General features: G+C 43.5%; 3 protein-coding genes across 4 annotated transcripts; all 3 read right to left on the reverse strand.

The window, feature by feature from the left end:
• Positions 1-2,078: 2,078 nt before the first annotated feature.
• On the reverse strand, positions 2,079-6,193 carry LOC106600302 (uncharacterized). The gene is made up of 2 exons (XM_014191608.2): positions 5,714-6,193; positions 2,079-4,231 (listed from the first exon to the last, which is right to left on the reverse strand). The coding sequence occupies exons 1-2, from the start codon at positions 5,885-5,887 to the stop codon at positions 2,510-2,512; spliced, it is 1,896 nt and encodes a 631-aa protein (XP_014047083.1). The 5' UTR covers positions 5,888-6,193; the 3' UTR covers positions 2,079-2,509.
• A 4,309-nt stretch (positions 6,194-10,502) lies between these two features.
• On the reverse strand, positions 10,503-13,590 carry cbln12 (cerebellin 12). The gene is given in 4 exon segments (NM_001140352.1): positions 10,503-11,276; positions 11,392-11,511; positions 11,717-12,583; positions 13,445-13,590. Coding segments are annotated over 3 exon segments (609 nt in total). The 5' UTR covers positions 12,008-12,583; positions 13,445-13,590; the 3' UTR covers positions 10,503-11,078.
• A 6,395-nt stretch (positions 13,591-19,985) lies between these two features.
• Positions 19,986-26,043, reverse strand: LOC106600299 (probable E3 ubiquitin-protein ligase TRIML2). Of its 2 annotated transcripts, XM_014191606.2 has the most exons (8): positions 25,707-26,043; positions 24,025-24,568; positions 23,850-23,945; positions 23,472-23,705; positions 21,222-21,244; positions 20,942-21,087; positions 20,556-20,827; positions 19,986-20,209 (listed from the first exon to the last, which is right to left on the reverse strand). In XM_014191606.2, exons 2-8 carry the CDS (start codon positions 24,139-24,141, stop codon positions 20,162-20,164), a joined length of 936 nt encoding a protein of 311 aa, XP_014047081.2. In that variant the 5' UTR covers positions 24,142-24,568; positions 25,707-26,043; the 3' UTR covers positions 19,986-20,161. The 2 variants fall into 2 exon arrangements, with proteins under 2 accessions (XP_014047081.2, XP_014047078.2); XM_014191603.2 differs by having other exon boundaries at positions 19,986-20,827.
• Positions 26,044-26,947: the final 904 nt, after the last annotated feature.

A 26,947-nucleotide genomic window follows, 5' to 3' on the forward strand; every position in this document is an offset into this window, starting at 1 on the left:
AAATAATTTCTCTATCTATGGTGTTTTATTTGCAAACCATCAAACAATGTGACCTCATAGTCTTAGACTCTACAAAAAAGAGACCATGTTTGCTCACTCACACAATGTTTAACCCATCTTTAGAATTGTAGCTATACACAGACCAGAGATGCTATACTTATTTTAAAAAACGTTTTATTTTATTTTCATAGGCATTTTTACAGGCTAAATCGAAACTGAAATGCACCATGGCTTATGGGGCTCCCGAGTGGCGCAGCGGTCTAAGGCACTGCATCTCAGTGCTAGAGGTGTCACTACAGATCCTGGTTTGATCCCGGGCTGTATCACAACCGGCCGTGATTGGGAGTACCATAGGGCGGTGCATAATTGGCCCAGCGTCATCCGGGCTAGGGTTTGGCCAGGGTAGGCCATCATTGTAAAATAAGAATTTGTTCTTAACTGATTTGCCTTGTTAAATAAAGGTAAAATATATATGTTTATCATGGATACAGTGTGTTTTAATAACATTGTAACCTCTTCATCTCTGTAAGGTGCCTTCATCCTATCATATCTTTGATTAGCACTGGATTCACTAACAAAATCAGTGGCAGCATAGGAGTAAATGACACCTCACAATTACCTTTCAAATGCCATGTTGTCCAGTAACTGCCTCCTGAGGAGATGATGTCCATACCAGAAAGACTCAGGCCTTCATCTCACTTTAGCCCAATTAGAAGAGTTTGTGTATGGCGCTCTCTTTTCAACTTTACACTGGGTATTGTCTTGTGTGTTTATTTTTGGGGTACACACAAACTGAACTGGCACACTACCTACTAAAACAGGCCTTCTACTTTAAAGATAGGTGGACAACAGAGTAAATATAATCACACACACACAAACTAGATTTAACAACTCAACATTGCCACCTAGAGGTGATTGTGTGAGTGAACTGTAAGTGTGAGCCTGTTCCTCTGTTTTGAAGGTCTCCAATGTCATGTACTGTACAGTAGGAACACACAAAATCCATTACTGGATACACATTACTTGACTTCTTTTAAAATAAAAACTTGAACCTCATGTTTAATAAAAGTACAAAGAAGCATATTTAGAATTATTTTAACCTGTTCCATTTTATTTATGTTAGACTAATTTTCTATGTAATCACGTGTAAAAAGTAGGCTAGCAGCATTGTGTAAAAAAAAAAGAAGAAAAGTAGACATTTGCATTTAACTAGTACATAACTCAATATTTTGAATAAGTATATATTTAAGCAATGCCCGAGGGGGTTTAGTATTTGGCCAATATACCACAGCTGAGGGCTGTTTTATGCATGACGCAACGCAGAGTGCCTGGATACAGCCATATACCACAAACCCCCGAGGTGCCTTATTGCTATTATAAACTGGTGACCAACGTAACTAGAAGAGTAAAAAGTAATATTTTGTCATACCCGTGGTATAATACATTTATAAACTGGGTGATTTGAGTCCTGATTATAAACTGGGTGGTTAGAGCCCTGAATGCTGATTGGCTGAAAGCCATGGTATATCAGACCGTATACCACGGGTATTTTTACTGTTCTTACTACATTGGTAACCAGTTTATAATAGCAATAAGGCACCTCAGGGTTTGTGGTATATGGCCTCTGACCGCAAAGCAGCCTGGCCCATTACATCACCGGGCCAAGCTTCCTGCCATCCAGGACTTCTATACCAGGCGGTGTCTTAGGAAAGCCCTAAAAAAAAAAAAAAAAAAAAAAAAAAAAAAAAAAGACTCCAGCCACCCTAGTAATAGACTGTTCTCTGTGCTACCGCACGGCAAGCGGTACTGGAGCGCCAAGTCTAGGTCCAAAAGGCTTCTCAACAGCTTCTACCCCCAAGCCATAAGACTCCTGAACAGCTAATCAAATGGTGTTATTGGTTAAGGGCTTGTAAGTAAGTATTTCACTGTAAGGTCTACCTGTTGTATTCGGCGCATGTGACAAATACAATTTTATTTGGTAACCAGCTTATAATAGCAATAAGGCACCTCGGGGGTTTGTGGTATATGGCCAATATACCACGGCTAAGGGCTGTACGCAGGCACTCTGCGTTGCGTCGTGCTCTAAGAACAGCCCTTAGCTGTGGTATATTGGCCATAAACCGCACCCCCTCGGGCCTTATTGCTTAAATTTAGTCACGCCGACTAAAACATATTTCAAACATAAATATCTGTTTTAACCTCTGCACACACAGACTTTGATGACTTTTAAACAACATGTTCAATGTGAGCTTAACAAACACAACAAAGAATACACCCCTGATACCAGTGGAGGCTGGTGGGAGGAGCTATAAGAGGACGGGCTCATTGTAATGGCTGGAATTAAATAAATGGAACGGAGTCAAACGTTGTTTGCGCATGTTTGATGTGTTTGATACGGTTCCATTGAATCCATTCAAGCCATTACAATGAGTCCGTCCTCCTATAGCTCCTCCCACCATCCTCCTTTGCCTGATACATGATCTGTGAGAAAAAAAATCCCTTTCCATTTTTACTCAGGGAATATTTTGTCCAGAGTGCATATTTTGCTGTTGTACCGCAAAAGGAGAACTTGCTCAAACTGATCATCAGTCAAACCATTCCTTTTAGGGGTGAGAATGTTCCCGTTATGACTGAAGAGGCGCTCCACAAGAGCACTTGAGGGTAGGATGGCATTGAATTTGAGGAACAGCTTTCTCACTCTCTGGAAGTATTTCAGACAACTGAGATTTTTGCTGGTTCCCTCGAGGTATCTCCGGACTTCCTTTTCTGTGTCACTGTTGCCAGTCCCAGGTCCGAAACTAAAGAATTCGTCTTCTGACTGCACATTGTCGCTGCTGATTGGCACACCATCAGTCGGCTCCAATCGGGTTGCCTCAGCCGGCTCCAATCGGGTTGCCTCAGCTACCAGCATCAAATGCATGTCTTCTCTCTCAGCTTCTGGTAGCCACCACAAACGAAATTGTGGTGTAGTTGCTGTCGCCATTTTTGCATCCAGACTGGCAAAGAGCTGTTTGAAACGGTAATCTATTGCTTCCACAACAGGGTTGATGACGTCCAAGAGATAGAGTGCAAGAGTTTTCTTCTCACATAGCTTTTTCTTCAATGTGAGTACCGTAGGTATGACCAGTCCAAGAAAACATTTTTGCTCTCCTTGGAAGAGTTCCAGTGCAAAAGCAAGTGGCTTGAAGACATTTATGTATTCTTTTAAAAATGCTATCTCATAAGATAGCAGTCTTGGGACCCCAAAGCAGTCACAAACATCCATTAGTTTTGTTTCAGGGAGAGAGACCATCTTTTCCACTGCAGAGTATTCAGAAATCCAGCGACTCACAGAAGGAGCAGTCAATTTCATTTTTTCTATGTCCTCAACTGCTGCTATAGCCAATGGGGATTGGTGGACGCTGTTCCATATGGCAAAACATTTGGCCATTGCGCTGCAGTACACTTGGGCAGTTTCTCCCTTTGATAGAACTTGCGCTAGATCGTGGGAGGCAATCAGATTCAATGCGTGCGATGCACATCTCTGGTGCGGCAGCAGAAAGAGGTGCATGGCCTCATCTGCTCCGTCAAGTATGGTGCCCACGTCCTGAAATTCAACAATGTCATCTTCATAGTTTTCATTGTCCCCCTTTGAAAACTCTTTGAAGACTTTGACGAAGTTGCTGCCATTATCAGTGACTGTAGCCTGAAGTTTGTTTTCAATATTGTAAGCCAAATGAATCTCGTGTATTTTGGCTGCAATTGTTTCAAATGTGTGCGAGCCCCGTATTCTGGCACAGGCAAGTGCAGCAGACTTCCTCTCCAGCTCATTCTTCTCAATCCAATGACATGTCATCCCAATGTAGCTTCTGTTGTGAGCTGACCAGATATCAGCTGTAGTGCACACAGATTGTACACTGTCCAGCTTTTCCTTTAGTTCCTCCTTCATTTTGGAGTATGCCATCATAATTCCATTGATAAAAGTATTTCGGGTCATGGACATCTTCCCTCCACTTAAGCCCTCAATCAACTTCCTGAAAGCAGGCTGTTCCAAGACAGACAGCGACTGGACATTTTCCACCATAAAGTTGAAGACCAGGGTGTTCACTTTTGGCTGTGACGTCATTTGATTGACAAGGTTTTCCAGCTTGGATTTCTTGTAGCGTGGCTCCTTAGGAGTCTCTGTGGGTGATCCATTGGGTCCATCCATCTCACCTTTAGGCGACTTCAGATACATGATTGCATGCTTTCTCTGAAATACAATCAAAAAGAAAAATGTATTAATACACCTTCATTTACAGTATATCAGAACATCCCTGTTGTATTTTTTAACATACAGGTAAATCCCCAAAGCATTTACCCAACCTATTTATTGTCGTATGTAGCAGAGCCAGATACTGTCCCATAATCTTTTGAATGTGCTTCAAGATTATATCATCAAATTTAATTTAAAGCGGCAATCAGCAGTTGAAACTACAACAAAGCAAACTCCCCAGCCCTGTTTCGGTAAAAAGCTGAGCGACAGGGCTGGAGAAATGTAACCACTCTCAAATTCATAGACAGAGCTATGAATGTGAGGACTGGCCATCCATTATAGTTTTAACCAAGTTTTGAGGCTATGTAGTGTTTGTTTACATTTACTTTGATTACAAACATTGGCATAAAACAAGCTTATATTTCAGGTTCTGATGGAGTATGACATTTGAACTAGGCTCATGAGGCATTTATGTTATATTCTTCAAGAATCAATGGGTACATATGATAATTTATTTTTTTTAATCTAAAAATGAATGCAGCAACTGCTCCTTTATGATATATTTGTGTATTAATTTACTTGTACCTTTTATGCAGATTATTTATATGAAGAACATTTCCATAATTTGTTGGCGCTTGAAGCCCATTCAAAAACTACCACGCTGAGAGGGCAGTTACACTGACCACCAGTAGTAGTACCCCATATGTCCATGATTTCATTAAGGGTGCATCTCAATAGCCTTATGTGGCTTCCTCGCCTCGTCTCCATCTCCTTCATCTTTACTAATAGGAAACAACAGGTCAGGTGAAACTTAATTGATCCCTTTACTTTCAACTTTTTCTAGTCACAAAATACAGAGGTGTAATCATTAGACCAAACCATTGCAAAACGGAACGTGAGTTTCTATTGGACAAATTCAGGTAGGTCCATCCCCGTTTCGTTCAGTTTGCTTACATTTAAGAAATGTTTTGCAAAAGGATTGGCGTGATGAATACATGCCTCTGTATTGAGACACTGCCCCCCAAAAACATTTCTTTGTTGTTGCGGTTTTTGTTTTTTTGTTGTTGCAGTTTTCGAGTAGGTGAAAATTACGATGCATTGCAATGTTTGAATATAATTTATATTAAAATGTTAGAATTTCATTTCCAAGCGACTTTTTTTTGCCTGATTGTGTGATTGGTTCCTGCTATACAGTATCCTTGGGACTCCTTTGACGTTGAACTGTAAAATGGTTACGGTAAGGTTTAGTGTGGTAAGAATATGGCGACGCATGAGGGAACCAATGAAATGTCCGTATAGGCTCGATGAAATGTACCGGTACCCAATCAAAACACAGTAAAGCCGTCATTATTTTATTGTGAAAGAATGTTAGTAGCTAGGCCGGAGGTGGTTTATAAAGTTGGTACGGGCCACATGTTTTACAAACGACCTGCTTTTTAACCCACCATAGAACATATTCATTGAAAGTATTCAACTCACCTCTAAATGTTTCTTCAGATTTGATGTCGAGTTCTTGGAGGTAGACAACATGCGGATTTTGGGTTTGCATAGAACACACTGGACGGTCATATTTTTTTCTCTTAATTCCTTGAAAATGAAATGTTGTCTATATTGCCAGACATGGAAAGATGTGGCAAGAGCGCCGGCATCCATTTTTAATAAATTATCCGCGCAATGTGTCGTATTTAGTGCGAGACTGCAAGCGTTTAAACAGGGGTGTATTCATTTCAGCAATTCTGTTGCAAAACTGTTACAACAGAAACGGTTTACTCCAAACTGAAACGTTTTTCACGAAAACGAGACTTTCTATTGGACAAATTCAGGTAGGTCCATCCCCGTTTGTTCCGTTTGCACCCGATGTAGTCTAATCTGGTGCTGTTTGGTTATTTTGAACTGTAAACAGTTTCCGTTGCAAGACGTAATGAATACACCCCAGACAAAGCGCACTGCAATGGCCTGATTACGTAACGACGTAATCTGGATTACTTGTAATGCGTTACTACGATTGGTTGTTTTTTTAACCAAGTAACCCAGCCCCCTGTGTGTTTGTGGACATGTTCCAGGTTGTCTTTATTGCAGTCGGCATGATCACATCTCAGGTAATATTGATGTGGCTCCTTTATTATTCCCCCAATAGAGTGTGCCCACAATTATATTTTAAAAGGAACTGAATGGCAATAATTTGACCAAATGTCACCATATAAAGATGATATTTTGATCTTGAGGCATATATCATAGAGATTTGGTTCAGTTTCATTGAAACGTTTTTTAAAGTAACTGAATAGCAATCAATTTTATATTTTTTGTCACATGCGCCAAATACAACATGTGTAGACCTTACCGTGAACTGCGTACTTATGAGCCCTTAACCAACAATGCAGAGTTTATAAAAAGTAATAAAAATGTGCTAAATAAACTAAAGAAAAAATTGTAAAATAGCAACAACAACAAAAAACAGAATATATGAAGAGTGTGAAGGAATGTGAATGTACAGTGCATTCAGAAAGTATTCAGGCCCCTTCTCCTTTTCCACATTTTGTTATGTTACAGCCTTAATCTAAAATGCATTAAATAAAAAAAATCCTCATCAATCTACACACAATACCCCATACTAAGACAGAGAAAATAGGTTTTTAGATATTTTTGCCAATGTATAAAAAAATACCTTATTTACGTAAGTATTCAGACCCTTTGCTTTGAGACTCGAAATTGAGCTCAGGTTCATCCTGTTTCCATTGATCATCCTTGAGATGTTTCTACAACTTGATTGGAGTCCACCTGTGATAAATTCAATTGATTGGACATGATTTGGAAAGGCACGCACCTGTCTATATAAAGTCCTACAGTTGACAGTGCATGACAGAGCAAAAACCAAGCCATGAGGTCGAAGGAATTGTATGTAGAGCTCTGTGACAGGATTGTGTCGAGGAACAGACCTATGGAACGCCGTTTGGGTCTTTGCGTGTCAAAAAAAGATACGTGTCAAATAAGCTTGTTGACCAATCATTTAATTGATCCCCAATCCTTAGGTAAAGCTGTACAGTGCAATATGAATGTCAATACACACAATAGGCTGACTGGGGAGGTGATTTCACACACGCGATAAGAGCTACAACGCTAATATTTGCGTAAAGTCTTCACAGTTGTGTTCTGTGGGTGTCACCGAGTAGACTGATACCCCATTTCATTGCTTCACATTCCAACCTTGTTTTACATGATCTAGTCTAAATATGGCATGACTCTGCCAATTTTAACCTTCTGCATCACTTTCAAAGAGGTACGTTTATTTTGAAGGTAAACCACAAATTCCACTATTGTGCCTAATCCTTATTGTGGCTAGTTCACAACACATAATCCAGTCCAGTTGAGCCTCACTAGCCAGATGAAGCTAGCTGGCTGCTTATAACGTTAGCTTTGGCCAACAGGATTAAGTAGTTGGCTAGCTATTTATTTTCATGAACTAAAGTTAAATGTCAATAGGCAAACAACAAGTGGCTACCTAGCTAATACTTACAAGGATTCCTGAATCATTGCTAAGAATAATAAAAATGACTGCATTTTCTGCTGCTATTGGTGCTTGCTAGGTACCAAGCTAAAGCTAGCTAGCTATCCAGAAGTAGCGGTCCAACAAATAATGCCTTATTACCAACGCGGTATTGTAAACATATTGTTCGTGGCCAGTGTGTGCTCGTTTGCAGATTTCTTTGTACAGTTTTGACAGTGCTACTGGTAGTAGTGGTGGCGCTTGGCTTGCACGTGCAAATTCAGCAAACAAAACATTCTATAATAGAATTGTGTTATTTGACATGTCAAATTAAAAGCTTATTTAATTGTTAAAGTGTTATTTGATGTGTGTCTTTTTTTGACACACAAAGACCCAAACGGCATTCCATATTGACCTGGGGAAGGGTACCAAAACAGTTCTGCAGCATTGAAGGTCCCCAAGAACACAGTGGCCTCCATCATTCTTAAATGGAAGAAGTTTGGAACCACCAAGACTCTTCCTAGAGCTGGCCGCCCGGCCAAACTGAGCAATCGGGGGAAAAGGGCCTTGGTCTGGGAGGTGACCAAGAACCCAATGGTCACTCTGACAGAGCTCCTCTGTGGAGATGGGAGAAACTTCCAGAAGGACAACCATCTCTGCCGCAATTCACTAATCAGGCCTTTATGGTAGAGTGGCCAGACGGAAGCCACTCCTGAGTAAAAGGCACATGACAGCCCGCTTGGAGTTTGCCAAAAGGCCCCTAAAGGACTCTGATCATGGTAAACAATATTCTCTGGTCTGATGAAACCAAGATTGAATTCTTTGTCCTGAATGCCAAGTGTCACGTCTGGAGGAAACCAGGCACCGCTCATCATCTGGCCAATACCATCCCTACGGTGAAGCATGGTAGTGGCAGCATCATGCTGTGGGGATGCTTTTCAGCGGCAGGGACTGGGAGACTAGTCAGGATGGAGGGAAAGATGAACGGAGCAAAGTACAGAGAGACCTTGATGACAACCTGCTCCAGAGCGCTCAGGACCTCAGACTGGGGCGAAGGTTCACCTTCCAACAGGACAACGACCCTAAGCACGCAGCCAAGACAATGCAGGAGTAGCATATGGAAAAGTCTTGAGTGGCCCAGCCAGAGCCCTGAACATCTCTGGAGAGACCTGGAAATAGCTGTGCAGCGACACTTCCCTTCCAACCTGACAGAGCTTGAGAGGATCTGCAGAGAAGAATGGGAGAAACTCCCCAAATTCAGCTGTGCCAAGCTTGTAGTGTCATACCCAAGAAGATTTGAGGCTGTAATAACTGCCAAAGGTGCTTCAACAAAGTTATGAGGAAACAATCTGAATACTTAAATGTAAATGTGATATTTCAGGTTTTTATTTTTAATAAATTTGCTAAAATGTCTAAAAACCTGTTTTTGCTTTGTCATTATCAGGTACTTTGTGTAGATTGATGAGGGGGAAAACAATTGAATCCATTTTAGGATTAGGCTGTAACTTAACAGAATGTGGAAAAAGTCAAGGGGTCTGAATACTTTCCGAATGTAGTGTGTGTGTGTGTGTGTGTGTGTGTGTGTGTGTGTATGTGTCGTCAATATGCGGGTGTGTGTATGTGTGTGTGTGTGTGTGTGTGTGTGTGTGTGTGTGTGTATATCCGTCTGTGTGTTTGGAGTGTCAGTGTAGTATGTGTGAGTGTGTGTGGTTAGAGTCCAGTAAGTGTACATCGAGCTTGTGCAAGAGAGTCAGTGCAAAAAAATAAGGGGGTTAATACAAATAGTCCTGGTAGCCATTTGATTAACTTTTCAGCAGTCTTATGGCTTGGGGGTGGAAGCTGTTAAGAAGCCTTTTGGTCCCAGACTTGGTGCTCCGGTATCGCTTACCGTGCAGTAGCAGAGAGAGCACTATATGACTTGGTTGTTTGGACTCGTTAACAATTTTTAGGGCCTTCCTCTGACACCGCCTGGTATAGAGGTCCTGGATGGCAGGAAGTTCAGCCCGAGGGATGTACTGGGCCATACGCACAACCCTCTGTAGCCAAATGTCATAATTTAAAGATGATATTTGATTTTAGGGAAATATAATGTAGGCCTAGTATCAGTACAATGTCATTGATCATTTTCATCTGAAAGCGCCACTGCTCTATAAACAATTTCTTGTCGGGAATGGCAAAGCATAAGCTGTAATGCAAATTTTTGCTACCTATAGAGGAGGTGATATAATGGCAATTTGTCACTACCTACAGAGGAGGTGATAGGCCAACTTCGCAAGACTCTTCCACATTGTCTTGAAAAAGGTCAGTCCCACCCAATTGACTTTATATGCACGCTAATCAGTTTTTTTATTTTTCAAGTGGGCCCTCTAGCTTTTCTAACTCTGTGTCTTACTGTCTGTCATGAATTAAGGAAGCGTAACTGACTGGTTGTGACAGCACACCACACTTGATCCACAGGAGTCCGGCAAAGATGTGCTTGTGTGCTCGCCAAAGCTTCCATCTGTTTGTGCGCGACTGGTAGCCCTATGAGGAGTATCCGTTATTCACTATCCTTATGCTCTCCCCCCTTGCCAATGCCCTGCCACCATGCCAACTCTGGTGGTGAGAGCTATATTTACAAACAGTTGTCATGATGCTGGTTCAATGAAAAGCAAGAGTAAAATATTGATACCTTGTAGCCTAATGTAATTGTCGAAATATGAAACTACCAACAATGAAAAAACGAATCTAATTCACATTGTACCACTATAGACTTCGAAATACTCACCAAAAAGAGACAAAGGATTAATGTATGTATTCATTTTAATATGACCTGTTTATATAAATCTTCCTAAGAGGTGTGCACACTGCAAAACACATACTGGCAAATAGGGAATATAATTAGTTACGGGACAAGCAGGTTAAACAAAGCAGTAAGCCAGGGTGGCTAGCCAGAATGGTAGGCAAAAATGCCAGAGATTCAAAAGGCAATGAAATGTTGTAATCAGGTCTTGCCATATTTTAAGGGACTACAGGATTTACTTTTCTTGTTATGTTTAAAAGTGTAAATGAAAAAGATACTACAAATTGATTGCACATTGCCATTTTTGTGCCATAGTGCGCATCAACTCTGGTGTCTGAACAAAAATAGCCTCTCCTCTACCCTAAAGGACAAGTTACACACAAACTGAACACATGAGACAATTCACATATCTACCATGCAAATTCTGTCTTTGTGTTTCCCTCCACCCCTCATCTTTTATTGTTTCTCTCAGACATTAAATTATATATATTTTTCAGTCCCACCATTTTCCCTCCCCATTCCTTTTTCTCTCCATCTTTTCCCTCTGTTCTCCTCTCTCCATCCTGCAGGCTGTCTCCCTATAGGGGGAAAACCAAGAAGCCGGAGAAGGTGGAATACTTCCAGCCACCCATCAGGTTTCCCCTCTCTAGTTTGAGGTAGGCCTTGTCTCCCCTCTCCATGATCACTAGGCCTGCGTTGGTGGCTGCCTCCCGCGTCACATCCATGTCCCCAGCGAAGGCTGAGATCATTGGCCACCCATTCAACATCAGACTAACCTAGAAAGAACCCACACGGTTAGTCTCAATCTCAAACAACTAACTATTTGTGGGACATGCGTGGCGCTATGCTACATGCTCAATGTTTACGGCATGTACAGTATGTCTCTCTCACCTGGATAGTTTGTCTGTTGTAGGCCTTCACTACATGGAAGTTGAAGCTGTAGACTCCCCTCCTGGGGGCTAGGAAGACACTGCTCTCCTGGTCAAAGTGATTGCCCACATTCACCAGGATCTGAGGTAAGAAGAGAAAGGGAGAGAATGAACACAGGATGATAAGAGAGATAGGGAGTGATGGGGTATAGAAATCAATCATTCATCAATGATCAATCAAAGAGAAACAAATCAGTCAAAGATAATTCATGAATAAGAAGGCATTGGTCAACTTCACCTGTTGATGTACTACTTTATATGGTCAATATTTATTTGAATTTGCTCACCTGGTCGAAATAGATGATCATGGTGCGGTTGCTCATGTCTGTGGGCTCGTGGTTTGTCTGGCGGGTGGCAGAGAAGGCCACCCGGCCGGTGCCTGAGCGTACTGACATGCCCAGGGCATTTCCCGCTGGCTCAGAGTTGGGAGTGGAGTCACAGATCACCAAACACTTTCCTTCCAGGACGATAGGCTCTGTGTCATTCTGGGCCTGGGCCCCTAGAGGCCCCCATAGGAGCAGCAGCCCCAGCAACACTGTGGGCTCTAAGGTGGATGAACGAACCACCCTGGGATACATGCTTTCAACTGGCTTTGTTTTGATTGTATATCTGTTATTAATTCTAGTATGGAGGAGAGTCACTTTGAAAGATTACAGACATAGATAAATATGCCCAGGCTGGCTAAATCGATGTCAGACTTTTAAAACGCTAGATATTCTCTCGGATCACTCAGGTCCTAAAATGTCTCACAATTGATTTTGTAGCTGATATTCAGCAGGATCATTAGTGTCCTCAATTTGTTGAACTTGGTCCACCACCCTGTTCTATGACAGCAGTCCCCTATCCCACCTCCTAGCGGAGACGCTATGTAGGATGTCTCCCAGTAATAAATATAGAGGTTTGTCAACAGGTAGGACTCACAGACTGACAACCAGGAGGGTTTGGAGTTGTCAGTGTTCCGCAGAAGTCGACAAAGTCAGAACATACAGTCTCTCCCCCTATTTGCCCCACACTATCTGTCTGTCCTTCCCTCCCTCTATCTCTCTCACTCTGTTCTCATGGATATCTCTCCTGTGATTCTGTGCTGGTTTGCAACAGTGGCAGTAGGTGGCAGGATAGCATGGGCAAATAGACGTTTGGGTGTGTTCCAGGACCTGAGAGAAGGAAGGAGAAATGGTGGGAGGGATAGATGAAGAAAGGTAGAGCGCTTGTGAGGAATCTCGGCTACCATAGAAGCGGATGAAGAGGAGGATGAAGAGGAGGATATTGTTAAGGGGGAGGGAGAGGGAATGAGGTAACGTTCTGGACCGGTGTCAGGGGAGGATGTAGAATCCAGGAGGGAGTGAGAAAGAAAGAGGGAGTGGGGGGAACAACTCCACTGAGAGACCATCTGTCTTTCACACGCACTCTCTACCTCCTGACGTTCCATAACATGCCCAGCCCCCCCCCCCTTCCTCGTACCCACCATGTTCACACTTAGTTTCTCCATCATCCTCTTGTATTTTCATACAAAATCCTTAGGTGTTTCTCTTTTCACAACTACATAAATGGTTACTGTATATCACACGGAGAAGAAAGCACTTCATCCTCTATTGATATTATAGATAGAACAACATTTTAGACTGTACCCCCTCTTTATTATGTGATTTTCTCTCTTTCCTTCCAAAATCATCTCTACATGTCGTCAATTCAAGTGCAAAAAGACACTCTGACACATCTCTGATGATCACATTCTCTGTGACATTAGTGATTAACACTGTTATCAACCACCTTATAAAACCACCACACAGTCTTTCTTCGAACACACACAGACGCACTCTCTCACACCAACCCCAAATTGTTTTTTTTAGAGAGTTGGTCCCCAATTTTCAACAGTCAGAAGATTAGCAGTTTTCCTGAACAATTCAAGATGTTAACACAAGGAAATTGCAGGACTAGGCATTTATTCACTGAGTACTGTCAGGCAATCCTGGAGTCTAAGTTTAAGTTCATAAAGAAATAGTTGAGGGTATCACCTGTTTCAGTTTGAAAGGTGTCGTCCTTATTTTCCATATCGGGTGAAGTACATTTTTGCTCCTTGGAGATGGAGTGATAGTCACATATTCCTCATAACCACTTTCTACTCTGTTCTCTCACATTCTACAGGATCACAGAGACCTCCCTTTGAAACAGGCATCTAAATGGCCATGCCAGAGGACCCACTGTGTTATAATCTCTCTCTCTCTCTCTCTCTCTCTCTCTCTTTCTCTCTCTCTCTCTCGCTTCTCTCTCTCGTTCTCTCACACACACCTCTCACACACACTCATTAATTCTCTGTCACTCACCCACCTACTAATTTTCTCTCTAACAATGAAAAGTGGCAGTGAAAGTATTGCATCTGAGATGTTTTAATGTTGAAGGTAATTTTGTGACATTGTTTAGTCTGACACGAACTATGACATTGATTTAAAGCATATGAATCTACCTTGAGCATCTTCAAGTGAATCCCTTTCAATATAATGGCCTACATAATTTCACTTTTGTGAAAGATTCTAATGCCTGATGATTTTGTTACCGATACTACAATATGGTTCAGTCCACACACCTTCCATCTCTTTTTTTCTCAACATTATTTGGGTTATTTAGCTTGGTACATGAGTGCCCCATAGAACCCAATTTTGATTATTATATGCATAAAAAATAGTCTAAACAAACAGCAAACATAGCTATGTTACATCACAAGAATCTAGAACTATCCACTGAATGTTACATTTTCTTTAGAATATTGTCCTGTAGTTTGGATGTATTTGATTAAAACTCCCTTGGGTCCAAGTTGCTTGGGTCTTTCAAATTCCCCCAAACTGTGACAAAAGTAGGACATACACATCCATTCCTTATTGATTCAAAGTCATAGTTCATAGTACTTTGAGTCCTGAGCTCTGTAAGAATGTAGTCTTACCATTCGTCATGCTCAAACAAGCTCTATTGTTCATCGTCCAATCCCTCATGAGGTCCTGGGAGATGTTCCAGAAGGAAACCTCCCGCAAAGTCTCTATCCTTGAGCTCCCACCCCATTCTAATTCTCTGGTTCCTGATGATCTCTCACACCCTCACTATGGAGATTCTGCTATGGAGCTCAGCTTTGTAGAGGCCAAAGCCCAGGCACACGGGCTGGCTGAAGGAGGTGGTGAAGTTGTGCAGGTGGGTCAGGGTGTTAGATGGCCCCACCTCGGAGAAGGTGATGGTGCCGGCGCCATAGTCCAGGGCCACGCCAACACGGGTGCCCGACATTCGACTGGAGATGCGTGTCTTCCTGCGGTTGTGCCAGGCGGCCAGCTTTCTATCATGCTGCTGTGTCAAGCTCCAAGACATCTGCAAGTCAAAACATCATCCATCATCTAGCAGTCAGTATAGAAAACCAACCATTTCATTTTTATCACCATTTGTTTCTCGTGAAATGGGGGTGAATTTTTCTTTGCCATGGGGCAAGGAGAGAAATGTGCAGTTTTATAGCTAATCTCATGCTATTCTACACATTTTGCCATGGTGTAGAGAGAAAAGTTAGCTTTTTTTTTTAAAGCTAATTAAAACTAAAATATGGGTATGATGACTGTGATGAAGGCACTGGATTATGAGCTGTGTTGTTTGCTAAATTAACAAATGAAATAGGTAATTGCATGGTGCCTATAGCCATAGAAGCACAGTGACATATGCCTCAATGCAGTCATATTCCTAACTTATTGGGTGGTGTGGCTTTCAGTTACATATGTCATTCCAGGTCATCTGTTCATCAAATCTGGCTAACCCAGTGCACTGCTTGCTATGAATTCTATCTGACGGTATTTAGGTAAACGACAAATAATGTCCCATTTGGAACACAAGTAGAAGAGCAGATTTTCCTCAATCTGATTGGGTGGGCCTGGCTCCCCAGGGGGTGCCTATGCCCCTGGAGTAAAGTCATATCATATAAAAAATACATATATACATTACCGTTCAAGAGTTTGGGGTCACTTAGAAATGTCCTTGTTTTTGAAAGAAAAGCACATTTTTTTTGTCCATTCAAATAACATCAAATTGATCAGAAATACAGTGTAGACGTTGTTAATGTTGTAAATGACTATTGTAGCTGGAAACGGCAGATTTTTTTATTGAATTTCTACATAGGCATACAGAGGCCCATTATTATCAGCAATCATCACTCTTGTGTTGCAATGGCACGTTGTGTTAGCTAATCCAAGTTTATCATTTTAAAAGGCTAATTGATCATTAGAAAACCCTTTTGCAATTATGTTAGCACAGATGAAAACTTTGTGCTGATTTAAGAAGCAATACATCTGGCCGCCTTTAGACTAGTTGAGTATCTGGAGCATCAGCATTTGTGGGTTTGATTACAGGCTCAAAATGGCCAGAAACAAAGGACTTTCTTCTGAAATTCGTCAGTCTAAACTTGTTCTGAGAAATGAAGGCTATTCCATGCGAGAAATTGGCAAGAAAATGAAGATCTCATACAGGGCTGTGTACTACAGCTTTCACAGAACAGCGCATACTGGCTCTAACCAGAATAGAAAGAAGAGTGGGAGGCCCCGGTGCACAACTGAGCAAGAGGACAAGTACATTTGAGTGTCTAGTTTGAGAAACAGACACCTCACAAGTCCTCAACTGTCAGCTTCATTAAATAGTACCTGCAAAACACCAGTCTCAATGTCAACAGTGAAGAGGCGACTCCGGGATGCTGGCCTTCTAGGCAGAGTTCCTCTTTTTATTGGCCAGTCTGAGATATGGCTTTTTCTTTGCAACTCTGCCTAAAAGGCCAGCATCCCGGAGTCACCTCTTCACTGTTGACGTTGAGACTGGTGTTTTGTGAGTACTATTTAATGAAGCATCAATTTCAAGCATCAATTAAAAAAAACATTTTGGTAGGGCTAAGTAGGAATTATCATTTGAAATTGTGAGAAAAAAATCTCCAACCACGTGCAATAAGAAAATTTTGATTTAATATAGCTTTTATGTGATCCCTTTTAGTCTGAATAATATTGTAACGCAAAATGTAGTGGTTTGATCAACATTGCGATGTTGACGCATGGATCGTTTTCATTATAGCATTAAATATTCAAATTGACACAAACATGAAATGATGGCTGATAGTGAATTTGTTGAAAGTAACAAGCATTACAAACCAGAAAGAGAGATAAGAGAAGACAGTTATTGTGCATTTCTCACAAGCTGTTACTGCCATCCCAAGGCTGTGTTACTCCAGCCCCACCGGCAGGTACAAAAGTAACGTTGATGCAGTTCTGTTTTCCGTCTATTTAATTTAAACTCTTTTACCATAGAAATAAAATTACAGCAGCTAATGGTAGAGGACATGTATAAATTGTTTGTTGTGAAATATGGTCTCTCTAGCTCCAGCTCATCCCGGTTCTCCCCTAACCATCATATGGAAGTAAACATAGAGTCACACTATGATATGGTGGTGGTCCTCCCACTATGACTCGGGAAACCATGCATTTTATTAGGCTACACATTAAATACATTATGATGAACTTCACAGGGTGGTGAAAGGGCAAGGGGATAAGCTTGATGCTCCTTTCAAATAAATATTGAGGGTCTTATTCTGGCAACATGATGATCGATACATGACTGCCGTTTGACCCCAAAAATATTCTCACTCTTATCCATAATAATCTCATCATGTAAACCAGCCTATCCGCACACCACTGCAAGCTGTTTAAAAAAAAAGTTATTTAACTAGGCAAGTCAGTTAAGAACAAATTCTTATTTTCCAATGACGGCCTACACCGGCCAAACCCGGATGACGCTGGGCCAATTGTGCGCCGCCCTATGGGACTCCCAATCACGGCCGGTTGTGATGCAGCCTGGATTCAAACCAGGGTGTCTGTAGTGACGCCTCTTACACTGAGATGCAGTGCCTTGCGCCACTCGGGAACCGACGTGCAAGGCACATATTAAGCAAACTTTTTTCAGGAAAGATTAGGACGGGGGGTCCACCTGAGGGGCAGGTCCCGCATAGACAACCATACCCTCTGTCCAAGACGATAGCGGGGAGCCGGAGTCCAGTGGTGATCGGCTGTCGATGATACCTGGCGGTGGCCTTGAGAAGAGCAGACCGAGCTCTCTTCCAGGTACGCCGACAGCGGCGGACGAACATCTGGGCTGAGGGTATGTTGGCCTCTTCTTCTTGCTCTGGGAAGAGCGGGGCCTGATATCCCAAAGGGCGAAAGCCCAGTGGCCGAGCAGGGAAGAGTGTTCCGGGCATACTCCACCCATAAAAGTTGCCGCCTCCAGGTGGTGGGGTTGGTTGAGACGAGGTACCTAAGCACAGTCTCCAGGTCTTGATTTGCATGCTCCGACTGGCCGTTTCACTGGGGATGAAACCCGCAGGACAGGCTGGCCGACGACCCAATAAGGGTGCAGAACGCCTTCCAGAATCGGGACGAGAATTGAGGATCACGATCAGAGATGATGTCAACAGGGAGTCCATGGATTCGGAAGACGTGCTGCACCATGAGCTGGGCCTTCTCCTTGGCTGGAGGTAACTTAGGGAGAGGGATGAAATTGGCAGCTTTAGAGAACCTATCCACTACTGTCAGGATAGTGATGTTGCCATCAGACGGAGGAAGCCCAGTGACAAAATCCAAGGATATATGGGACCAGGGGCGATGGAACAGGGAGTGGCTGAAGGAGGCCAGCCGGAGCTTCCCACGGAGTCTTATTCTGAGCACACACCGTGCATGCAGCGACGAAGGCTGAGACGTCAGGAACCATAGTGGGCTACCAGAAGTGTTGTCGGATGAAGGCCAGAGTTCGATGGGAGCCGGGATGGCAGGTGGGCTTGGAGGAATGAGCCCATTCCAGGACCTGAGCTTGGGCCGAATCAGGCACAAACATTTGGCTAGCCGGGCCCGGGCCCGGGCCAGGGAGAGGAGTGGTAGAGGGTAACGAATCTTCACCTTGACGTCATTGAGGCCCCGGTAGTCGATATATGGACACAGGGTCTTGTCCTTTTTTTCCACAAAGAAGAACCCTTCGCCAGCAGGGGAGGCAGAAGGTTGAATGCTCCCAGCAGCCAGAGAGTCCTCAATGTACTCCTTCATGGCCATGGTCTCAGGGCCAGACAGGGAATATAGCCGCCCACGAGGCGGTGTTGTGCCCGGGAGGAGATCAATAGCGCAATCGTAGGGATAATGCAGAGGGAGGGAGGTGGCACTAGTCTTGCTGAACACCTCCAGGAGGTCCTGGTATTCCGCAGGAACAGCTGAGAAATCTGAGGCTTTACTAGAGCCTGCAGAAGGACGTTCCGGGGTAGGATGTGCCGCCTTCAGGCAATGTGTGGCAGAACGGGCTCCAACCCAGGATAGAACTAGTGGTCCAGTCAATAACGGGGTTGTGCCTCTGGAGCCATGAAAATCCCGAAACAACAGGAACATTGGGAGATTCAATGAGAAGAAGTTGTATTGACTCACTGTGATTGCCCGACACACGCAGGTTAACGGGCACCGTACTATGAGTGACCCTGCCTATGGTGTTTCCGTCCTGTGCTCTGGCATCCATGGGAACGGCGAGGGGTTGTGTGGAGATACCCAGCTCCAATATCAGAGTAGTGTTCATAAAACTCTAATCAGCTCCAGAGTCAATGAGCACCCGGAGAGATTTAGGCCAGTCCCCCACAGCAGGATAACACAGAAGAGAGTACGAGTAATGTGTTAGAAAACTCCCAGTATGGCCCACCATGGTACTCTTACCTAGCTGATGAGTCTGGTCTTTTACTGGTACTGTAATGCCCTGTAGCACCACAATACAGGCAACTGTTGGAGTTAAGCCTCTGTAGTCATTTCTTAGGCGACAATCTAGATCTGCCCCGTTGTGTAAGCACTGTAGAAAACGAGTCGCTCATTCTCGATGATCCCGACGGGACTCGGGTGACTTCAGATCCTCTCGAAAATGCAGGCGTCGCGGACTCCCGAGGTTCTTCGGGGGCGAGCAGGCAGCCGTGGACGAACGAATGGGGCTGAAAACAGACCTCTCCCTCCTGCGCTCCCATAGACGTCCATCAATCCTTATTGTTAAGGCTATGAGCGAGTCGAGGTCCAGGAGTAACTCCCGAGCTGCGAGGTCGTCTTTAATGTCCTTGGATAATCCATGAAGAAAGGTATTAAACAGAGACTCCGGGTTGCAGGCACTCTCGGCGGCTAACGTGTGAAAGACTACTGCATAGTCTGCCACACTACGGGGTTCTTGACGTAATCGGGGTTCTCGGGAAGGCGGGGTAGGCTGTACAAAATCATCACTGGCAGGGGAATTACTGAGCGTCCGGGAGGTCTCCGTTGTGGCATGCTGCCTGATAGATGGTCCATGGAATTGCTCTAGTAACATTTTGAAACCCTGGTCATGGCGTCCCGACAGCGTATGGAGACCTTCCATAAGGCTCTGAAGTAGCTCCTCATGTTTTTCAATGGTGCCTCCCTGCAGGGAGACAGCGTTACAGAGCCGGTCCGAGTCTGCTGGGTCAGTCATGGCCAGTTCGTACTATAACGACACAGGGCGAGACCCAGATGCAGACACAGGAGGCAGATGGTTCGAGTCTCTGATATTTATTAAAATACAAGGGGCAGGCAATAGGCAGGTCGAGTACAGGCAGAAGTTCATTAACCAGGTCAGAGTCCAAAAGGTACAGGGGGGCAGGCAGGCTCGAGGTCAGGGCAGGCTGAATGGTCAGGCAGGCGGGCTCAGTGTCAGGGCAGGTAGAACAGGTCGGAACCGGGAGGGCTAGAAAACAGAGACTAGGAAAACAGGGGCACGGAAAAACACACTGGTAAGCTTGACAAGACGAACTGGCAATAGACAAACAGAGAACACAGGTATAAATACACTGGGGATTATGGGGAAGATGAGCGACACCTGGAGGGGGGTTGAGACAAGCACAAAGACAAGTGAAACAGATCAGGATGTGACCATTTCAATGAAAATCGGTCGCCAATTGGATGGAAAGCTAGCTATCGATCAACTTCCAGATCAGTTTACAGAGATGACAACTAACATGTCATGTTAGTCTTATTACCACAGTTCTTGCTATTATTAAAGACCACATGACGAAGAACAAGGGGAAGAAGAGTGATGACAATGTACCTTGTTAATTCCAAAGGCATTGCCCACCTTCCCCTTCCGCCCGATGCTCCGGTAGGACACCGCAATGTCCCAGAAGCCTTCTGCCTCCAGCTCCCAGTAATGGGTTCCAGAGGAGAATGTCTGGACGGTCAGGACTTGAGCCCAGTGATCGAAGCGGTCGGGGTGAGTGGCACAGGGAAGGCGGTGTTTGACCCGCATGGCTGACTGGAGGCCATCAGAAATGCTCAGGAGAGGATGGGCGGAGTTAGTGTCCAGAGTCAACGGACTTGTCGCTATAGAAATAGAGAAAGAGACAGAAAGCACAGAGAGAAAGTAAATATGAATGAATAAACCTGAATTCATCCCATCTCAGATATAAGGGTTGAAGGTTCAGCCTGTGCACTCACAGAGCTCTCTCTTGAGTTCGGTGAGACAGTGCAGCGTCTCGGTGATGAACTGTCTGTGCTTGCTCTCAATGTCCTCCACAATGTACTTCCTGTCCAGGTTGACAGGGTCAGGGGTGAACAGGGGGCAGTTCAGGTCCACAAGCAGCCTGTTATAGAGCACAGCAGGTAGCAGGTTAGACACAAATCATGTTATACTCAAACATACACACATATACAAGCGCGCAAACACACAAACAGACACAAACAATATCATACTAATGAATGCCTATTCCTTATTTACCTTGAGTCATCAGAATGAAATGCCTGTGGACAGAACAAAGAAAAGGAGCCAAGGACTGTTATAAGACTGTAATAATAATTATACAGTGCATTCGGAAAAGTATTCAGACCACTTGACTTTTTCCACATTTTGTTACGTTTCAGCCTTATTTTAAAATTGAGAAAGAAAAAAAACTCAAAGCAAAAACAGGTTGTTAGAGATTTTTGCCAATTTATAAAAAATAAAAAAAGTAAGTATTCAGACCCTTTGCTATGAGACTTGAAATTGAGCTCAGGTTCACCCTGTTTCCATTGATCATCCTTGAGATGTTTCTACAACTTGATTGGAGTCCATCTGTGGTAAATTCAATTGATTGGACATGATTTGGAAAGGCAAACATCTGTCCATATAAGGTCCCACAGTTGACAGTGCATGTCAGAGTAAAAACCAAGCCATGAGGTCGAAGGAATTGTCCGTAGAGCTCCGAGAAAGGATTGTGTCAAGGCACAGATCTGGGGAAGGGTACCAAAACATTACTGCAGCATTGAAGGTCCCCAAGAACACAGTGGCCTCCATCATTCTTAAATGGAAGAAGTTTGGAACCACCAAGACTCTTCCTAGAGCTGGTCACCCGGCCAAGAACCCGATGGTCACGATGGTTCCTCTCTGGAGATGGGAGAACCTTCCAGAAGGACAACCATCTCTGCAGCACTCCACCAATCAGGCCTTATGGTAGTGGCCAGATGGAAGCCACTCCTCAGTAAAAGGCACATAACAGCCCGCTTGGAGTTTGTCAAAAGGCACCTAAAAGACTCTCAGACCTTGAGAAACAAGATACTCTGGTCTGATGAAACCAAGATTGAACTCTTTGGACTGAATACCAAGCGTCACGTCTGAAGGAAACCTGGCACCATCCCTACGGTGAAGCATGGTGGTGGCAGCATCATACTGTGGGGATGTTTTTCAGCAGCAGGTACTGGGAGACTAGTCAGGATCAAGGGAAATATGAATGGAGCAAAGTACAGAGAGATCTTTGATGAAAATCTGCTCCAGAGCACTCAGGACTTTAGACTGGGGTGAAGGTTTACCTTCCAACAGGACAACGACCCTAAGCACACAGCCAAGACAACACAGGATTGGCTTTGGGAAAAGTCTCTGAATGTCCTTGAGTGGCCCAGCCAGAGCACGGACTTGAACCTGATCGAACATCTCTGGAGAGACCTGAAAATAGCTGTGCATCGAAGTTCCCAATCCAACCTGACAGAGCTTGAGAGGATCTGTAGAGAAGAATGGGAGAAACTCCCCAAATACTGTTGTGCCAAACTTGTAGCGTCATACCCAAGAATACTCAAGGCTGTAATCGCTGCCAAAGGTGCTTCAACAAAGTTATGAGGAAACGGTCTGAATACTTATGTAAATGTTATATTTCAATAGATTTTTTTTTTATACATTTGCTAAAAATTCAAAAAAACAGTTTTTGCTTTGTCATTATGGGGTATTGTGTGTAGATTGACAATTTAATCAATTTTAGAATAAGGCTGTAATGTAACAAAATGTGGAAAAGGTCAAGGGGTCTGAATACTTTCCGACGCACTGTAATTCACCGTTATTCATGGTTATAAGACAATAACACAAAACTGTTAATAAAGTTATTCAAATGTACTATCTTTAAAAAAGAGACATTCATTGACGGCTAATCAATAAAAGCAGAAAGCCTTCAATGCCATAGTACAAATCCTGCATGAATGGCACTGTGGATCACCCCCAGATGGACAGGGAGGTAAACAGATTAGTTGAAATCCTCTGTTATGCAGTGTACAACATATGCTGTCCTGTAAATAAATAGGTGGTTAAAACATGGCAGTACAGTACAGAAGTGAATGTTCAGATTCAGAATGATTACCAGAATAGTGACCTATGCCATCAAATGATTTGAGAGGATGGCTTTGATCAATTTGGTTTGTTTGAGGATACTCAGAGGTTGTGTCTAACGCACAGACATTAACTGCCTGAAATGGTTACTGTGAAGTTGGATATGTATTGTTTTATTGCAATACTGAGGTCCTAACTCTTGCGTGGTCACTAATGACACAATGCCACTTGTCCAAAAAGTAGGCTCTAAACTCCACTACCCTGGCGGAATATCCATCCTGTTTGCTTTTACTTCCATGGTATCCAAATCATCCCCAGATTCCAATTGGCTCCTTCAAACCCTCTCCTCTCTCTAGTCATCTTAGTACCTGGTAAAAGGGTTAATAATAAACATCTCACCCAGATGAGCAGGAAGGGGTCTGTCTCCTCCAGCAAGGATGCCAGGTAGTGGTGAATGTCCTGGGTCTTACTCAGGTCCACCCTCACCATGCTGCAGTCGTTCTGCAGGTGCTCCATGACCTTCTGCCTCTCCCTCAAGGTGCTCTCCCTCAGGGCCAGCACTAGCCTCTCCACCTGCAGCTGCAGGTGTACACCCATACGTTCCACCTGGGAGTCATTTGCCACAGACATGTCCTGCAGGGGGACAACAACCATCACTATAGATTTTTAAGGTCATAACAGGACTCAGCTTTCAGGCAGAATAGAAGCTTGGATAGATTAATATAAGCATGAACAGGAAATTGATGGACCGCTATAAGCATGTGTGTGGTTACTCACTGTTATAGTGAGGCCAGTGTTCTGGTGCTCTTGGAGGATCCGTTCACCTTCATTCAGCTTTTCATCTGCTTTCTGGAGAAGGCTCTTGAGGATGACCTGTGGAAACACACGGATTTAGAACTGTTATAGCCACACTATAACACCAGCTGTAGGGAACTACAGGTTGTTTACTGACCTTGAGGTCCTCCTCCACCTTCCTCAGTCCTTTAATGCGGTGCTGTGCATGGCCACCTTCCAATAGGCACTCTGAACACACGTACACCCGCTCGTCTGCACAGTAGTAGAGGAACATCTCCTTGTGGGCGGGACACCTCCGGTGAGACAGATCTACCAGGGGTTCCACCAGCAGGTGTGTCTTGAAGGCGGGCCGCTCCAGGTGGGGCTGCAGGTGCTCTGCACACAGAGACACCTCACAGCGCAGGCAGGTCTTCACCGCCACGGTGGTCCCCACCTGGTTCTTTTCCCCCACAGGTGGGCAGCAGTCACACACCACCACCCTTTGTTCCTCCTGGCACTGTGCGCAGGTGAAGCGACCCCTGACCCCAGCCTTCCTGTGCCCCCAGGTGTCCCGTACGCAGGCCGGGCAGAAGCTGTGGCCACACAGCAGGGACTGGGCCTGGCTGAAGACTTCGCGGCACAACGAAACAGGTCAACTCTTCCTCCAGGGACGCCATGGCAACCGATTTTGTCACCAGGGAACACAAAAAGAGAAAAGGCACCTTTGCACAAAAGAAAATCGAAATAATCTCAAAATCATTGTCAATTTGTCCAAGTAATGAGCAGTTGAAATCATCTTTAATTCCCAGTCTTAATGCCCAACGTCTTATTTTCTAGCCACTTCATGACCGCTATAAGCTGTGAGTCCTGGGGTCAGGTTTACAGTACAGTGGTCACTGAGTTAGTGTTGGGGAAGCTACTCTAAAGATGTAGTTTACCAAGCATCCAATTACTTCAAACTGGAAGAAGTTAAGCTACACTAAAGCTAGCCTTTATAAAAAAAAATATATATATAGTTTACTTCACTAAAGTTAACTTTGAAAAAGTAGTTCGCTACATCCAAACTACTTCGTTAAAAATCTGAAAGGTTATAGACGACAAATTGCAAGAACATATTACTTTGGGGTCATATTTTAACACAATGTGTAATTATTGCCTAGTTAACCATATTTTATTTTTGCCAACATAGCGTGTAGTTCCAGCAGCTAGATACATCACTAGATGGTAAAAGAAAGTAATGAACTAATGAAAACACTCCCTAAATCTGAATTTAGTTCAACTACCACCAAGCTACTGCAAAATGTAGTTAAATTAGCAGTTGAACTACATGTAGTTCACTACTCCCCAACACTGGTAAGTGACACTGTTTACTCATAGTTCACGCCAAAGTCACTTATGTAAAAACTAGGAATTAGGTTTTAGGAATAGGGCTAGGTCAGTCCACTTCACCGGCGCCAACTCCTCTATTTATCTTCCTACTTATCAACCATTAAGCCTGTTTATAAGGTTTTCGGCCATTGTCCAATATTATTAGAACACCTCAAGATCTTCCCATTGTCTTAAGTGTCAGACATGACTACTTCTTCTCTAGTTAACTGGTATAATCGGCATCATTGAGTTTATTCTCATGCTACGGAGGAGTTGCAACACTGCTTGACCTGAACCTTGTACCTATAGCGCATCCCAATCCCTGCCTGTTGCTATGGCGGGATCAAGACATCATCCTCCCTGCCCGCCTGCCTGTCTACATGTGCTCTTCCTATCTTGTTTACAACTGTCCTATACACATTCTGATATGTCTTTCTTGTGTGTTTTTTCAGATTGTTCAAAGGTCCACAAAACAGTATAGATTCCCCTTACCTGATTGTGTCCCAGGTCTGTCACAGTGTGGCCATCGTTGGGTGTAGTGCTGTCAGTGTGTGTAGAAACCGGCTAATCCCATAAAAATGTCTGCTTTAAGCAGAGGGACTGACCTCTCACAGCACATAGTCACATGACCTACTCAGAGAGCGAGGGTACATATCAAGACTCTAAGGAGGATTCCTCTCCTTATGTCCTTTCCTTCACCTGCACTACTATGAAGGAAGTGTAGGACTGAAAGCAACTCTCCAGTAGGCAACTACCATATTACCTATCTTGGGTTTTCGGATGAGAGCTGAAACACACACACTCAGAGAGAGACAGAGAGAGAGAGAAAGATTACATACTACAACCACCTAAAAGCAATTCCCAAACCTTCCATGACAAAGCCATCACCTACAGAGAAATAAACCTGGAGAAGAGCCCCCTAAGCAAGCTGTTTCACGAACAGAGCCCCAGGACAGCAACACAATTAGACCCAACCAAATCATGAGAAAAAAAAGAGAATTACTTGACACATTGGAAAGAATTTACAAAAAACTGAGCAAACTAGAATACTATTTGGCCCTAAACAGAGAGTACACAGTGGCAGAATACCTGAAAACTGTGACTAACCCAAAATTAAGGAAATCTTTGACTATGTACAGACTCAGTGAGCATAGCCTTGCTATTGAGAAAGGCTGCCGACAGCAGACCTGGCTCTCAAGAGAAGACAGGCTATGTGCACACTGCCCACAAAATGAGGTGGAAACTGAGCTGCACTTCCTAACCTCCTGCCAAATGTATAACCATATTAGAGAGACATATTTCCCTCAGATTACACAGACCCACAAAGAATTTGAAACAAATCAAATTTTGATAAACTCCCATATCTATTGGGTGAAATACCACAGTGTGCAATCACAGCAGCAAGATTTGTGACCTGTTGCCACAAGAAAATGGCAACCAGCGAATAACAAACACCATTGTAAATACAACCTATATTTATGTTTATTTATTTTCCCTTTTGTACTTGAAATATTTGCACATCATTACAACACGGTATATAAACATAATATGACATTTGAAATGTCTTTATTCTTTTGGAACTTTTGGAAGTGTAATGTTTACTGTACATTTTTTTAAATGTATTTCACTAAGTGTTTATTATCTATTTAACTTGCTTTGGCAATGTAAACATATGTTTCCCATGCCAATAAAGCCCTTAAATTGTAATGAAATTGAAATTGAGAGGGTGTGTC

Source organism: Salmo salar, chromosome ssa03 (assembly GCF_905237065.1).
Source record: "Salmo salar chromosome ssa03, Ssal_v3.1, whole genome shotgun sequence".
Lineage (NCBI taxonomy): Eukaryota > Metazoa > Chordata > Actinopteri > Salmoniformes > Salmonidae > Salmo > Salmo salar.

What these genes read in the sequence shown, in the direction of transcription:
- LOC106600299 (XM_014191603.2), bottom strand. Translation starts at nt 24,141, where the DNA reads ATGTTCCTCTACTACTGTGCAGACGAGCGGGTGTACGTGTGTTCAGAG. An exon ending in AGGTGGAGGAGGACCTCAAG is followed by an intron (nt 23,946 to 24,024) that starts GTCAGTAAACAA and finishes GTGTTTCCACAG; the next exon opens with GTCATCCTCAAGAGCCTTCT. An exon ending in ACCCCTTCCTGCTCATCTGG is followed by an intron (nt 21,245 to 23,471) that starts GTGAGATGTTTA and finishes TTCTGTCCACAG; the next exon opens with GCATTTCATTCTGATGACTC.
- LOC106600302 (XM_014191608.2), bottom strand. Translation starts at nt 5,887, where the DNA reads ATGGATGCCGGCGCTCTTGCCACATCTTTCCATGTCTGGCAATATAGA. An exon ending in ATCTGAAGAAACATTTAGAG is followed by an intron (nt 4,232 to 5,713) that starts GTGAGTTGAATA and finishes ATTGTATTTCAG; the next exon opens with AGAAAGCATGCAATCATGTA.